General features: G+C 34.9%; 1 protein-coding gene across 6 annotated transcripts in view; it reads right to left on the minus strand.

The window, feature by feature from the left end:
- The window catches only part of LOC149566981 (uncharacterized), a 128,147-nt gene that overhangs the window by 50,912 nt on the left and 63,387 nt on the right, over positions 1-13,848 (minus strand). For all 6 annotated transcript variants that reach the window (XM_089820184.1, XM_089820189.1, XM_089820188.1 and 3 more), the window contains exons 10-14: positions 2,127-2,307; positions 1,846-2,031; positions 1,711-1,754; positions 1,356-1,412; positions 1,092-1,188 (exon numbers count right to left, since the gene is read on the minus strand). In XM_089820184.1, the coding sequence (XP_089676310.1) occupies positions 1,092-1,188; positions 1,356-1,412; positions 1,711-1,754; positions 1,846-2,031; positions 2,127-2,307 (565 nt within the window). The remainder of the gene's footprint in view (positions 1-1,091; positions 1,189-1,355; positions 1,413-1,710; positions 1,755-1,845; positions 2,032-2,126; positions 2,308-13,848) is intronic.

The raw sequence follows: 13,848 nt of genomic DNA on the forward strand, positions 1-13,848 counted from the left end.
GACTTTCTGTCAACAAAACACAAACTAATAGCTGTGCATTCCATTTCAGCTCCTAACAATTATTTTCATAGGCAAAAGTTATGCAATGTAATTCAGAAAAAATGATTAATCTTGTCCAAGTAAAAAAAAATCTAGCTCCTTGTGTTTTCGCTTTAAAGCAGTGTTACATGGGATGTGTTTCTGGCATAATTTTACCTGTCCCAGAAACTAATAAACTTCCAGAAACTCTAGCCCCTGGCTGCCCATAAATTAGGGCTTGAATTTTGATAATGTGTTTGACTTCCACTATCATGTGAACTCCCAATTTAAATTATTTAACACAAACGTTATATGTTAAGGTTCTATAATGTATATAAGCATACTTTGTCCATGTTTTCATATGAATATTTAAAATTTTCCACTATATTAAAAATTTTCCCTATTTTTTATATAGCTACCCCCACTGCTTTCCCCTACCATCCCCTGCCCCAGGAAAAAAAAATCCATCCCATAAACCGATTCCCCTGTCCTCCCATTCTGGAAACTTGGGGTAGCATAGCTTTAAAGTTTGTAGCCCTCAAATTTAATACATGTACATCAAATGTTATAAATAGCATTTAACCTATATATAGAGGTGGGAGTTTACTAGCATTTACTGTTCTATTAAAATTTAATTTTTACATTTTAGTTATGAAGGGCTGCAGCTAGTTAAGATAGGACAAACTGCTACGAAAAGCTTACCTCTTTCACATGTATGACTATGCTATCCTAATGGCTAGTAAATATGTATCCTGGTCCTTTCATTAGCTGGTGTTGTGTTTCAAGAGCTATATCTCAATAATCAATGATAATTATGTGCACATGATGCTGAGAATTTCAAAATTAGAATTTAAAATAACACACTCTTCTAAGATAATTATGTCTACATCTAAATATTGTAACTAACATCTTCTGAATGCAATTTTTTTTAAGCTTCAATAAAAACATTTTGATTATTATATTTTGTTAATCACATTGAAATTTATAAGCATTAATATATTACCAATCATCAAGACAGATGTAAGTAACAAAGGCCTGGATAAAAGAAAGGTTGACTTGCTATGTTAATTTACCTGAACTGTTTTTCCAAGACCCATTTCATCTGCCAATATACCATTGAGATGATTATTGTATAAAGATACAAGCCATCTCAACCCATTCATCTGATATCTGAAGCAGGAAGAGAATAATGCATTACCATATCTTAAAATGCAAGATATATAGTATATACACATAAAAAATAAAGGAATGCTATGATACAGTGAACATGATTTTCTTTCTTACAATCAAAATTATTAGAACTTTTTACATTGCCAATTGCAAGAAAGATGACTTACTCTCTAAGTTTCCCACCTTCCAATGAACGTGGTTGCTCGTAGACACTCTCTTTCACACTAATTCAAAAAGCATTTGAGTATAAAATCCAGATTGCATGATGTTAAGAGATAAAAAAAAATCATAACCAATATGGTATAATGTGAAAGGAATATGATCAGATTTTTTGGAAGTATACACAAACTAAGAGAAACACAAGAAAAGAAAATGTTACCGAGGTAGATCAAGATATAAGATATCTATAAGTAAGATCTGACAACCAAAATAATCAACACTGAACAAGTACCAGCCACCAACAATTTTAACTGTACTTTAAATGGAATATTTACAGAGAACTAATTCATAAGATACTTATACCTGTGAGCCATTAGATAATACTTTTCATTGCTTTCCAGATAATGCTGCATAAGAAAAAAATTTGTCATTCGTTAGAGGGATGTATAAAAACTTAAAAAGAACTAAAATTGAGATAAACAAACTAAAGATCCTTGCCTGTGCTTGATCATTCCCTTCTGTGATCCCAGAACTAATCTCATTCCCATTGATTTCATTAACTATTCGACTTTCGTCCATCTCACTCCTCACCATAACTTTCTGATTTTGCAACTTTTGTCCAAGTTTCTGAATGTATTTTTCAGTCTCTTTCAAAAGCTGCTTTACACGGTCAGATTTGGCATCCTGCAGAGCAAAAACAAAATAAGCAGAGAAAACTATGTTTGGACTGCTCAAAATACATTTGGAATCCAACGATTGAATTGAAGAAACTGAAATACCTGAACCATCCGAAGATACCCTTCCACATCATTATTCTTTAACAGGTTAATCTTCTCCCGTTGAATCCTTTCAACCTTTTCACGATATGTTCTGTCTTTCCTTTTATGAAATTCCTTGACATACCGATTGAAACCTCTGTAACGTTCTCTCTTAAGTTTAAACCAGTCCTCCATTTTTTCTCTGCATGAAATTTAAGAATTACGAGTTATAATATATATAATCATTAAAAGGTTGCACTTGGAGCCTTGTCAGAAAGGCATCAAGTAAGAAATGCTTGATTAGATCTCTCACAAGACTTGCAGCTCATTAGCAAAATAAAAGACTAGTAAACGATTACAGGATATGTGTTAAAATGCAGATACCCTTTTCAAATGTAAGATTAAAAACACATTACTCTAGTGTTAAATTCATCTTCATTGTGTATGTTGACACTTCACACAACAGAAAACAAAAGCATTACAAGAGAAGTTCTCTATGTTTCAGATTCCAGTTTTATATGCATTAGATGCATGATCAAGATACATTGGATTACAGAAGTCAATGTTCAGTGACAGATAATGTTAAGCCCTGAACCCCATCAAACTAGTACTAACATCTAAATTGCATTGAACCACCAGAAACCAAATATTTTTGACAATCAGTTTCATAAGCATTAAAAAAAATTAGAAATAGATAAATAAACATATGCATAAATATTCTCAGGGAAATAGATGTTCTAAGGTATCTGTATTCACATGGGAAACACAAACTTTTAGTACTACATATTGCATTCAAATATAGTCTTTGTAAGACATTGAGTGGAAGGGAATATTTTACTTGTGGAAATCCAAAAATTAATAAATTTAGTAAATGTTGTTGTTTATTATTTTTAATGATTTATTGCTGTTTGCAGTGGATCATCATAATACATGGTTGCAGAAAGACGCATCTCTAACCCTTTGGAATGCGTCCCTGGGACCAGGACATATTTTCTCTAGCAGGAATGGGGTGGAGACATCTCTGACTGTAGGAAATGTCCAGCCTGTGTTTCTTTGCATCTCTGTTTTAAAAAATCGAAAAAAATAAAATACAACCTACAAAATGTCAAGTGAGGGTTTTCGTGCTTTTCCACTGCTCAAAAAAACATGAAAAAAATCCTACAAACACAATTTATAATCCACTGTCATGTGAGGTCTGCTTTTTCACTCAGAACTCGAGCAAATGCAAATTTGGCCACGAGATTTTTAAACATTATGATCCATAATCAAATTATTAGGATAATATCTTCCAAGATAGAATGTTTTTTTATGGTCATCTAGTCATCTTTAGTCTGTATCGGAAAGTTTCCTATTCTGTCTTTTGTCAATGCATTTTTCGTTTTAGAGACATCTTTGTACATTCTATAATGTTTCCGTTCTTTGTTAATAAACATCTCATTATTCTATCATTTGGCCTGTAAAATGGTATCAGAGATTGGGAAATATTTTTCGAGAACTTAAGAATTTCATTATAAAATCTTATGTTTTTTAATTTTTTTGAAATAAATCCATTCAAATCCATTTATTTGTAGACCCGTCAGGGGTTCTGTTCAATAATCAGTTTGCAGTATTTCTGTGGGTTTGCTTGCTCTACCTCTGTTAAACCCATCTATGGTTGTCTGCAACTCGCGAGGCTGTTTTCACATGCAGCTTCGTTTTTGAAGCTCATCTACAACTTTCTTAGGGTCATCATCAGATTTTTCTGGGTACCTTGGTTTTCGTGTCTCAAATTCCATAGCAGTCGGAATTTGAGATCTCTTCTGAGTCTTCGCCAAATTTTTCTACATCTTTCGACAATTTAGTCAAAAAAAATTGTGCATGTTCTGTTTGATTGATTTTTTCCTCAAAAATTGTATCCGATCATCTGTAATCCGTGATCTTCCTGTGTGATTTTGTTTTCTGGATTTGTAAAGTTTTTCTTCAAAACTTGTTTTTTGGAATCTGTAATAAGCAAAGTTGTGTGGGATTCTAGGTTTTTACTGTTTTTTTAAAAAAAGGCGATGCTTTGTAAAACTTCGGTTTCTAGGTCACAAAATTTGTGGCTTCTTGCAGTCTGTTATGAGTTATAGTACTCTTCTGCAAAAGTTCTTGGTCTCTAACAATTTGCAAACCCAGGGAGGGTCTCAGCCACTGCGGAATGTTGTGAAATTTGTACAATAACCCATTAAACAATGCTTCATATGTTGATGTGTGTCTTGGATTCTATTGCCTGGTTTTAATCAATTTTTCACCTCAAAAATCGTGTCTGGTTAATCCAAATTTTCTACAAAAAAATCATGGCTTTTTGCAATCTGTCTAGGGCATCATGTATTAAGATAATATCTTATACTTTCTATAATAGTCAACTACTTGTCTGTAGTCCCTCTTTCAGTCTAGATAGGAATGTTTCCTATCCCGTCTCTTTTTTCTTCAGTCCAGATAGGAATGTTTCCTATCCTGTCTCTAGTTTTGTTTCTAATTCCGTCTTCAGTCTACGTTGTTTCTTTTATAAACAACGTCCTTGTAATTCTTTATAAGGAACACATTTGTTCCTCTGTTAATCAATGAATCATCCGGAAATCCGTTAATCTGCCATCTCTTCTTGAATCTTGTAACATGGTATCAGAGCTTGGTATAAGTATTGAACAAATACTTCAAATTTCTGAGATTTTTCACATAAACCCAGCTAGGGTTTCAGTTTTGTTGTGAAGACTTTCGTCTGTCCGAATCTTGGGGGTATTCGAATCTTGGAGATCATCACATTTTTTCGACTAGGGTTTTTTTCAAAATCTGAAAATCCCGAACTGGAAAATTGCACCATTAAAATTGCAATTTACTGGTGTTCTCGCTCTGCTCGCATTCACGTGTTTTGTCCTCTCTCTGCTCGCGCTCACATTCTAGTTCTTGATATCTGTTCTCTGCTTGCATTCACGTTCGCATTCGACCAAGCTGCGCTTCTTTTCCACTCGCGACCTGCGTGTTGTGTCTTATTGTTCACACAACCTATTTATGGGTTACGTTCGTTTCTTTCTTGCGACCAATTTTTTTATGAGCGCGACCTGTATTCATTGGGCTCTACAAACAACTGGTGTTCGCAGTTAGGCATCCGAGTTCTGTGCCTTACATTCGTGTCTTGGGCATTCACATTGCTGATTGGTGTTTCGCATTTTGTATGAGCTGAGTTGAAGTAAGAATTTATTTTTCTTGAGCTAGCGACCTGGCGCTTTTTTGCTTGAAATCCTAGCTTTTCAAAATCGGATTCCTTTTTAAATAACAGATTCCTTGTGGGTTTTTCGAGACCTCATCTGGGTCTTCGTCAAAATTTTCTGGGTACCTCATTTTTTGTGCCTCAATTTTCGAGCCGGCAGTTTTACATTGCGACTGCAGATTCCTTCTGGGTTTTCTGTCTACTCTTCTAGGCACTTGTCATTTTTTTTCTGGGTCAGCCTCAACATTGCCTCGAACTTCGTGCAAATGGCATCTTTGACTAATCTGATGTTGGAGGGCAGTCTACGATTCAATGGCCACAATTATGGAAACTGGAAGCAGCGCATCATCGCAATCTTCGAATATCGAAACACCGATCAACTTGTTCTGGGTGTTACGCAGCGTCCGACTTCTCTGGGTCCTGATCAAGGCGAAGCTGCATTTTTCGCCTTTTGAATCTGTTTCTGTTTTTCATGGGTTTGTTGATTTTCTCCTCAAAAATCATTTCAAGTTGTCTGTAATACGCAAGGTTGTGTGAGATTCTGGGTTTGTTGATTTTCTCCTCAAAAATCATTTCAAGTTGTCTGTAATACGCAAGGTTGCGTGAGATTCTGGGTTTTACCGTTTTTCTCACAAAAACGAAGCTTTGTAATCTATTTTGAGTCATAGCACTCTTCTGGCAAAGCTTCTTGGTTTCAACATTCTGTAGATCCAAGGAGGGTCTCAGTTATCCCAAAATGTTCCAACATCCGTACGTTGACCATTAAGGGAGGGTATTAAGATAATATCTTATACTTTCTATAATAGTCAACTACTTGTCTGTAGTCCGTCTTTCAGTCTAGATAGGAATGTTTCCTATCCCGTCTCTTTTTTCTTCAGTCCAGATAGGAATGTTTCCTATCCTGTCTCTAGTTTTGTTTCTAATTCCGTCTTCAGTCTACGTTGTTTCTTTTATAAACAACGTCCTTGTAATTCTTTATAAGGAACACATTTGTTCCTCTGTTAATCAATGAATCATCCGGAAATCCGTTAATCTGCCATCTCTTCTTGAATCTTGTAACATCATGCTCATGTGCAAAGTGTAGAGGGTTTGTCAATTTTTCCTTAAAATCTGCTAGTTGTTCTCAGTGTTTGTCTCTGTCTCTAGGGAGGAGCAGCTCCGTTATCCAACATCAGGTTGGATGCTTTTGTGATGATTTATGTTCGGATGTTTTGCTGACAGAAGGCTCTTGTCTCTTGTTGCAAAGCATTCTGAAGCAAGGGACACCCTTCTCTATTCTTTTCTGGATGGATTTTGGCTCTTGATCATTTATATTTTGTAGATCCAAGAAGGGTCTCAACAGCTGCAGAGTGTTTTGAAAAAATTGTGACCAAAAGACAGCAGTTAGATGACCGTTTGGGGAGGGTAGTATTGTAGTCTTTCTTTAATTGTTAGTCTTTAGTTTATTAGTTAGCTTCTATTTTTGTCTTTAGTTCATGATTGTTTTTTCTAGTAATATCGTCTTCATAAATCTATTAAAGGAGATTTTCATCTCCTCTGTTTAATACAACTACAACAACATTGATTTACCATAACAAAAATAACCCATAACCAGCAAGAACAGTTCTGCATGCAAGAAATATACTGAAAATTCAAATGTGGTATGGCACTAACGTTACATATTATCCCAGTCATGTTCTGGAAGCTTAATTAATCTGTGAGCCATGTTAATGTGTTGCAGATGAAAAGGTAGCAATAAAAAAGATTAATCCACTCCTGCTAGATGGTCATATTTTCAGCTCATTTTGAATGTAACATCCTCGCGAGGATTTGTTTTTCTGTTCAAAGTTTGATATAGAAGCAGGGATCAGTCAAATATGAGCTGAAGATCATTTGGTATCACATGTTACAAGCATGGGGTCATCATTAAAGACTTTGGGGGGGGGGGGGGGGGGGGGAACGGGGCTGGTATCATTATACACATAGAGTCACAGGTGCAATGAGATAAAAGACTAACATCTCTCTCTCTCTCTCTCTCAATTGTAGAGAAATATATTTATTACTCAGACAAGCCACGTTTTCATATATATATAATGGCATCTCCATGTACCTGTCTCCTATTTTTCAAAAATAAATGTACCAGTGCCGGTAACAATCTATCTTGTCAGTACCAGTACCAGTTTCATGGCACCCTTGAAATAATCTATCACTTTCCAAGAAACATCAGATTGAGTAGCTCTTCAAGACCCATCAGCCACGTTTTCATCTATATATAATGGCATCTCCAAGTAACTGTCTCCTATTTTTCAAAAATAGATGTACCAGTGCCGGTAACAATCTATCTTGTCAGTACCAGTACCACTTTCATGGCACCCTTGAAATAATCTATCACTTTCCAAGAAACGTCAGATTGAATAGCTCTTCAAGACCCATCTTTCATGGGCAGTGGTTCACAAAAACCCTTCTTCCATGGCATTAAATGGTCAACTTTATCTGTGTTGCATCTAGGAGATGCTCAAATAGGTGATACCCATATAGGTGAAGCATCAGCATGTCTCAAGAGATCACCTATCTCAGCACTGCCCAGGCTCAAACCTACTTAACCATGGAGCTTTCCCTATGATTAGGCCTGCTTAACTTGCTACTTATTTATAATATTCTCAGAAAATATTGTACAGTTTAAACCATACATTATGTAGTTCACTCACTCCTTGACCATCAATTTAAGAATTCATCATTTCCTGACAATTAATTCTGTGTTTATATTGTCATTCTTCAAAATTACAGATTATTTAATTCACAATGGCCTGCTTAATATTCAACACACATTATTTGACCAAAGAATCCAAAAACATGTGGGTGTTTAGAACTGGATTCGAAAACACAAAATCAATAATTGCAGAAACGTTTTTTGTCATTAAACATGACAAAGCACACAAGAATTAGAACCAATTCAATGATATCTGGGTGAAGCCAAGATAAGATGTGAAGTGTTCACAATGCTCCTTATGTTCCTGGTTTGACAAGAAAACACTTTTCTTTTTGGCAGAGTAGCCAGACACCCCTACGCACCTTCCTAGGTGCACGTACCACCATATCCATATCAAATACTGCATGGCTACACATCAAATACAATACCCAAGTGTGCCTAGTAAAACTTGATTTTCCAGCTATAACAGATACTGTGTGATTGGATTTAAATATTTTGATATGGATCTTCATAAACTTAATTTAAAAGAATTCAATTGTGCATTTTTTTTATTATATAAATCAAACCTACACCAAATGAGGAAGACAAATGAAATTTCTTTCTATTTAAAAGACATTGTTTTGGCTCTTCTTCCAGCACAACTGTACTATTTATTTGATTATTTAGTTTCTACAGTTTTTTATTTTAATTGTTTATAAATTTATATTTGCATATGTTATGCTGTTTGAAGGTTAGAGATTTTCAAAACAAAATTATACATAAAAATTCTATATTTAATTATTTATTCATTACTAAATAATCAATATTAAAATTTCAATGTTGCTTTAATTAATATTTACTCATTTTAACACAGTTTTAATTTTTCAATTAAGATTTAAAAATTAATGTGGAAGTGAATTTTATATTTATTTTTGTCAAGATTTTTTTATCAGTTTTTTTTTTTTACCTTTTTTTTATCTGCCAATGTTATTATTCTTTATTTAGTTCTTTATATTTAATTTTACCATAATTTAGATTTAAATGCATTCTTGTTAAATAATAAATATTTATAATTAGTGACTTCAAACAGCTAGAAGATGGCGTTGACAAGTAGAGGATTAGGGTTTCATGGCAGAAATGTTGCAGGAGTCTACTAGGTTTTGGAGCTGCATCTGGACCAATACAGGAAAATCCTGGCTTGGCAACCACCAGGTAGGGCATGTGAGGATCAGCCAAGAAGAGGGATTTGTAAGCATTAGCATTGACAAGAAGAAACCCATGGCCATACTGAAAAGTTATCAAGATTTGAATGATTTATGAAATGAGTTTGTTTTAACCCTGAACTCTTCTATCTCTTCTGTAACCTTTTTTCGGAAACTTCGTAGACAATGTTCCGATAGTACAGCCTTGTTTTCAATGTCATTTAGAGCTACAGGTTCTTTTACAATTATGATTTAAGTACATTTTAAAACAGGATATGTTGGTTGATCCAATAATAAGAATTTGCCTAGTGAATCACCTATTTCCTAACTGAGGTTAAATTGATTCAAAATATACCAAACCACTATTATCTCAGACCTGTGGAAATTCCCATTGGAAAACCATGAATCCCCTCTACATTGAAGAAATGTTGCCACAATCCTAAATAGCAGGAGGAGACTAGAAAACATGGCTGTGGGAAGAATATTGCTACACATTACACAAAATTCCTTGTGGGCTTAGAGATTTCATCATAGACTTACATTCCACAGTACCCTCAGTGTAAAAGAAGCACATACTTGGCTATTTGATTAAGTAATTTCAACCAAAGGTATTTGAGCCTTGGGAGAACTGATTCTTATCTTCCAAGTAGAGTGTGCTTTGTTATATTACTCATAGGATGTGTGCTTGAAGTTGTGTCAACAAGCACCATCACCTAGCCCAATGATACTCAATGCCATTATATACTCACAGCCTTAGGATTCGTTGTGGTTGATTAAAAATATACACTTGATTTTTACACATCAAGGCTGACCGCCATTTCTCTAAGGTGATGGGACTGCCATCTTTGTGCGTGTGGTGAAGAGTGATGACAGAGGATTACTTTACTTTCTCTCCTATACACTACTGTGACATTGGATAGAACAATTATTCGTTGTACAGAAATCAAGGACTACTTACTTTCCTTTTATTATATCTTGATTCGAGGTGGTTGGGTTTCTACCTTGAGGAAGTTGTCACCTTCCGGCATTAGATTTTACAAGGGAAGAACCGCTTGGTTACCTCCGAGTAGCTTGTTTTAGCTATTGGAATGTCAAGCATCCATAAAAGTAAAGGGACGGACTGCTTGATTACCTCCTTGTAGCTTGTTTAAGCTATTGGAGGTGTTAAGCACCCTTAAAAGTTAAAGCTATCTATATGGTGATAAACTAGTGAGATTGTAAGTCCATGAGAAGGTTGAAGAAACTATTGGGGTGCTTCAATCCTTTTTCCATGGTAAAATGGGTCAGTGCTTTGTTTTTTAGCACAAAGAGATAACTATTGCCCTTTACATCTTAGAATCTTAAAATAAACACATTACCGGCTTCTGTTGAACTTGTGGAGGAACATTAGCCATGGGTTTTTGGAGAGTTTTGAGATGTTCCTTGTCCTATATGATTTTGCAACCGAGTTTGTTGATCCAAGATCATTTTTCTACTTATATTATCAAATCATGTGTTGGCGCTTTTATGGTGGTTCTTAAGGAACTTGATGCTTTGTATTTAATACATTCAAATAATGATTAGGAATAGGTTTTCTCTTTTGCCATTGACTCAATCAATTTTTCCTTTCTTGAATGAATCTTCCTCTCATATGGCCATTTCTAAATTTCATACTGCATAAAATTGTCTTTCAAGATATGCTTAGGATTCACCCATATAGTTGGTCAAAATATTACGAAGTAATTAGTAAAATACTTGTTTGATATTAGCAGAGACCGAGAGGTCAATATATACAAAAGAATAAAATGATGTTTCCTAAGGAAACGATCATAAAGAATAGAAACATTCTATTCTAGTTAAAGGAAAGCTAACAAATAACTACAGATTAACTAATATTAGAGACATTCTAATATTTACAATAGCTAGCCATTGACTAATAATAGAAGCTTATCTATTATCGTTATATCCTCCCTTAATGTTTAATCTATCCACAACACCAAGTTGTCCTCTGAATTTAACAAATGTATTAGGACCAAGAGGCTTGGTGAGAATGTATGAAGTTTGAATCTCTAGCAAACTGAGGACAAGCTCTTCTCGAGCAAGCTAAGAGAGATAATGTACATTTAAGTGTCGATACCATTGATGCCAAAGTATGCTAATAGAAGACCATCGAGCAGCCATAGCTAAGTTCCGAGAATTACCAAAATCAGTATGTTGAAAAAGACCATGATCCTCAAGACACACTACGACAATAGATTGAGTCACCCTATCAGTGATGGTACACTAATGTGAATGGAAGGTGACATCCAACTGTGGAGAATGCTACAGCAATTGACTGACTAAGAGTAGATTTAGTTCCATCCCTGGACCTAGTACACATTGAGGAAAATGAGATTCCTCCCAACAGATTGAATCTAAATGTTGCCTTTGCAAACAACTGTGTACTCTTCTATGCCACCAAAAATAACAGAATCTGAATAAGGCAAATAGTTAGTGAATCAGTCTCTGCAATGGGTGAAGTGACGAGAGGGACTTGAATCAATGTACCAGGCAGATGACTTCACATGCTCTGCAGGTCTTTTAGCTATGAAGGCGTAAAAGGCAGATTCTATGTGCTCGGTGTGCTCTGAACTGTTCACTTTGGGCTATGAACCTGATTGCTTTAACTGGGTAGCTAAGCATTTCTGACATTCAACCTTCATGTGACCAAACTTGTCGCAATAGTTGCATTGAATGTTCTTCTTTTGAGATCCTTCTGAACCTGGAGCAGAGGATTTCTACTGAGAAGACTATTGAGACTTGCCTGTATCCTTTTGAAAGGATTTGGTAGCAAACGCTTACTTTGTGGAGGTGGAGCTAGAACTACTATAGAATTGTTGTTTCCACCGATCTTGTTGAAGCAAAAGTGTGCAAAGATCTATGAATTTCAGATCAAGACCAGAAGAAATGATGTTGAGTCGATAAAATGCTCGTAGATCTTTAAACTCCAAAGAGTGATAACCACAATGTCCTCTTCCTCCATCTTGCGACCAATGGCAAGCAACTGATCACGAATTTCCAAGATCCTATTCAGGTGAGCCTGGAGCGATGTTCACTCATCCATGATAATAGAAAATAGAGTGTTCTTCAAGAAGAAAGCTCTTCTTTTGTCAGAAGTCTCATCAAGGTTTTTGAGATGTGCCTATATCTCGATAGTTGTCTTGTCGGATGTAATCTGAAAGAGCTAATCATCAGCTACAGATAATTTGAGAAGCATCACCACCTCTCGATTATTCAAATCATATGTATCTTGATCAATGCTAGGGGTAGTCAAACACTGTGTAATACCCAGAACAATCTAATCAGTATTCTGATATTCAAAAATTGTTATTATTCGTCGCTTCGAAGTGCCATAATTCCGACCATTGAAATTTGAATTGCTCTCGAACAGAATATTAGTCAAAGATGCCATAGCACATTTTTCAATGAAAAAGCGCGACAATTTGTGAAGGCACGTACTTTGAGGCAAAGAAAGAAAGACCCAAAAAAATTGAAGTGGTACCCAAAAGAGTTTGAAAAACCCAAAAAGGATATTTTGTCAATTTCTAGATCCACTGGCTCAAAAATCGAGGCACAAAAATAAAACAAACTAGTTGAGATCTTGAAAAACCCACCAAGAATATGTAAAAAAATATGACCCAATACAAAAAATTCGGGTTTTGAACAAAAACAGCTTTGCCGCAAAAAAAACACGACAGTTGCAAAAAAATGGTCGTAAGAAGCAGATATCACTGAAAATAATTTCGAAAAATATTGCTTTTATAATTTCGAACAAGAAATTATAATATTTTTCGAAAAAATTCAAAGAATTGGCTCTAATACCATATTACTAAGTAATTGGTAAAATACTTGCTTGATATTAACAAAGACCGAGGGGTCAATATATACAAAAGAATAAAACGATGTTTCCTTAGGAAACGATCGTAAAGAATAGAAACATTCTATTCTAGCTAAAAGAAAGCTAAAGAAAGCTAACAAATAACTACAGAGTCTCAAACTAACTAATATTAGAAACATTCTAATATTTACAATAGATTACAAATAGATAACCATTAACTAATTATAGAAGCTTATCTATTATTGTAATGAATGAGTCTTCCTCTCATATGGCCATTTATAATTTTCATACTGCATAAAATTGCCTTTCAAGATATGCTTAGGGTTCACCCATATAAGTTGGTCAGAATCCTTCAAAGTTACACTTCTAGCTTTTGTCTTGAGGTCTCTTGTTACTTTTAGGTGCTCAAAATTGTCGATTGCTTTTACGGATGGCATTAAATATTACCATTGGTAGATCACACAAACTTAAGATGTTTAGGTCTCGCACTGCAGAATTTCTCTTTAGTAATATTAATGGAATCTTAACTGTTTAAAATTTAAATGCAAAATAATGTCATTAATTTACTCTAGGTTTTGATGGGTAAGTTAATATTTACTTTCCTTTGTCCATCTTGTGATTGTGAATTATTTATGTTCAATTTTGTACGTAGGGAGTGAAGGATTATATGATGGAAACAAGCTTACAAGATTTTAATGGCAGTATAGCTATATCATACGCCTTACTGCAGTGATGCTCTCCCCTGGTCATAGTCTTTGGTGCAAATATATGGAAATTTTGTGTTGAGTATA

This window comes from Cupressus sempervirens, chromosome 3 (genome assembly GCF_028749045.1).
Source record: "Cupressus sempervirens isolate cs-2001-9-10 chromosome 3, ASM2874904v1, whole genome shotgun sequence".
NCBI lineage: Eukaryota > Viridiplantae > Streptophyta > Pinopsida > Cupressales > Cupressaceae > Cupressus > Cupressus sempervirens.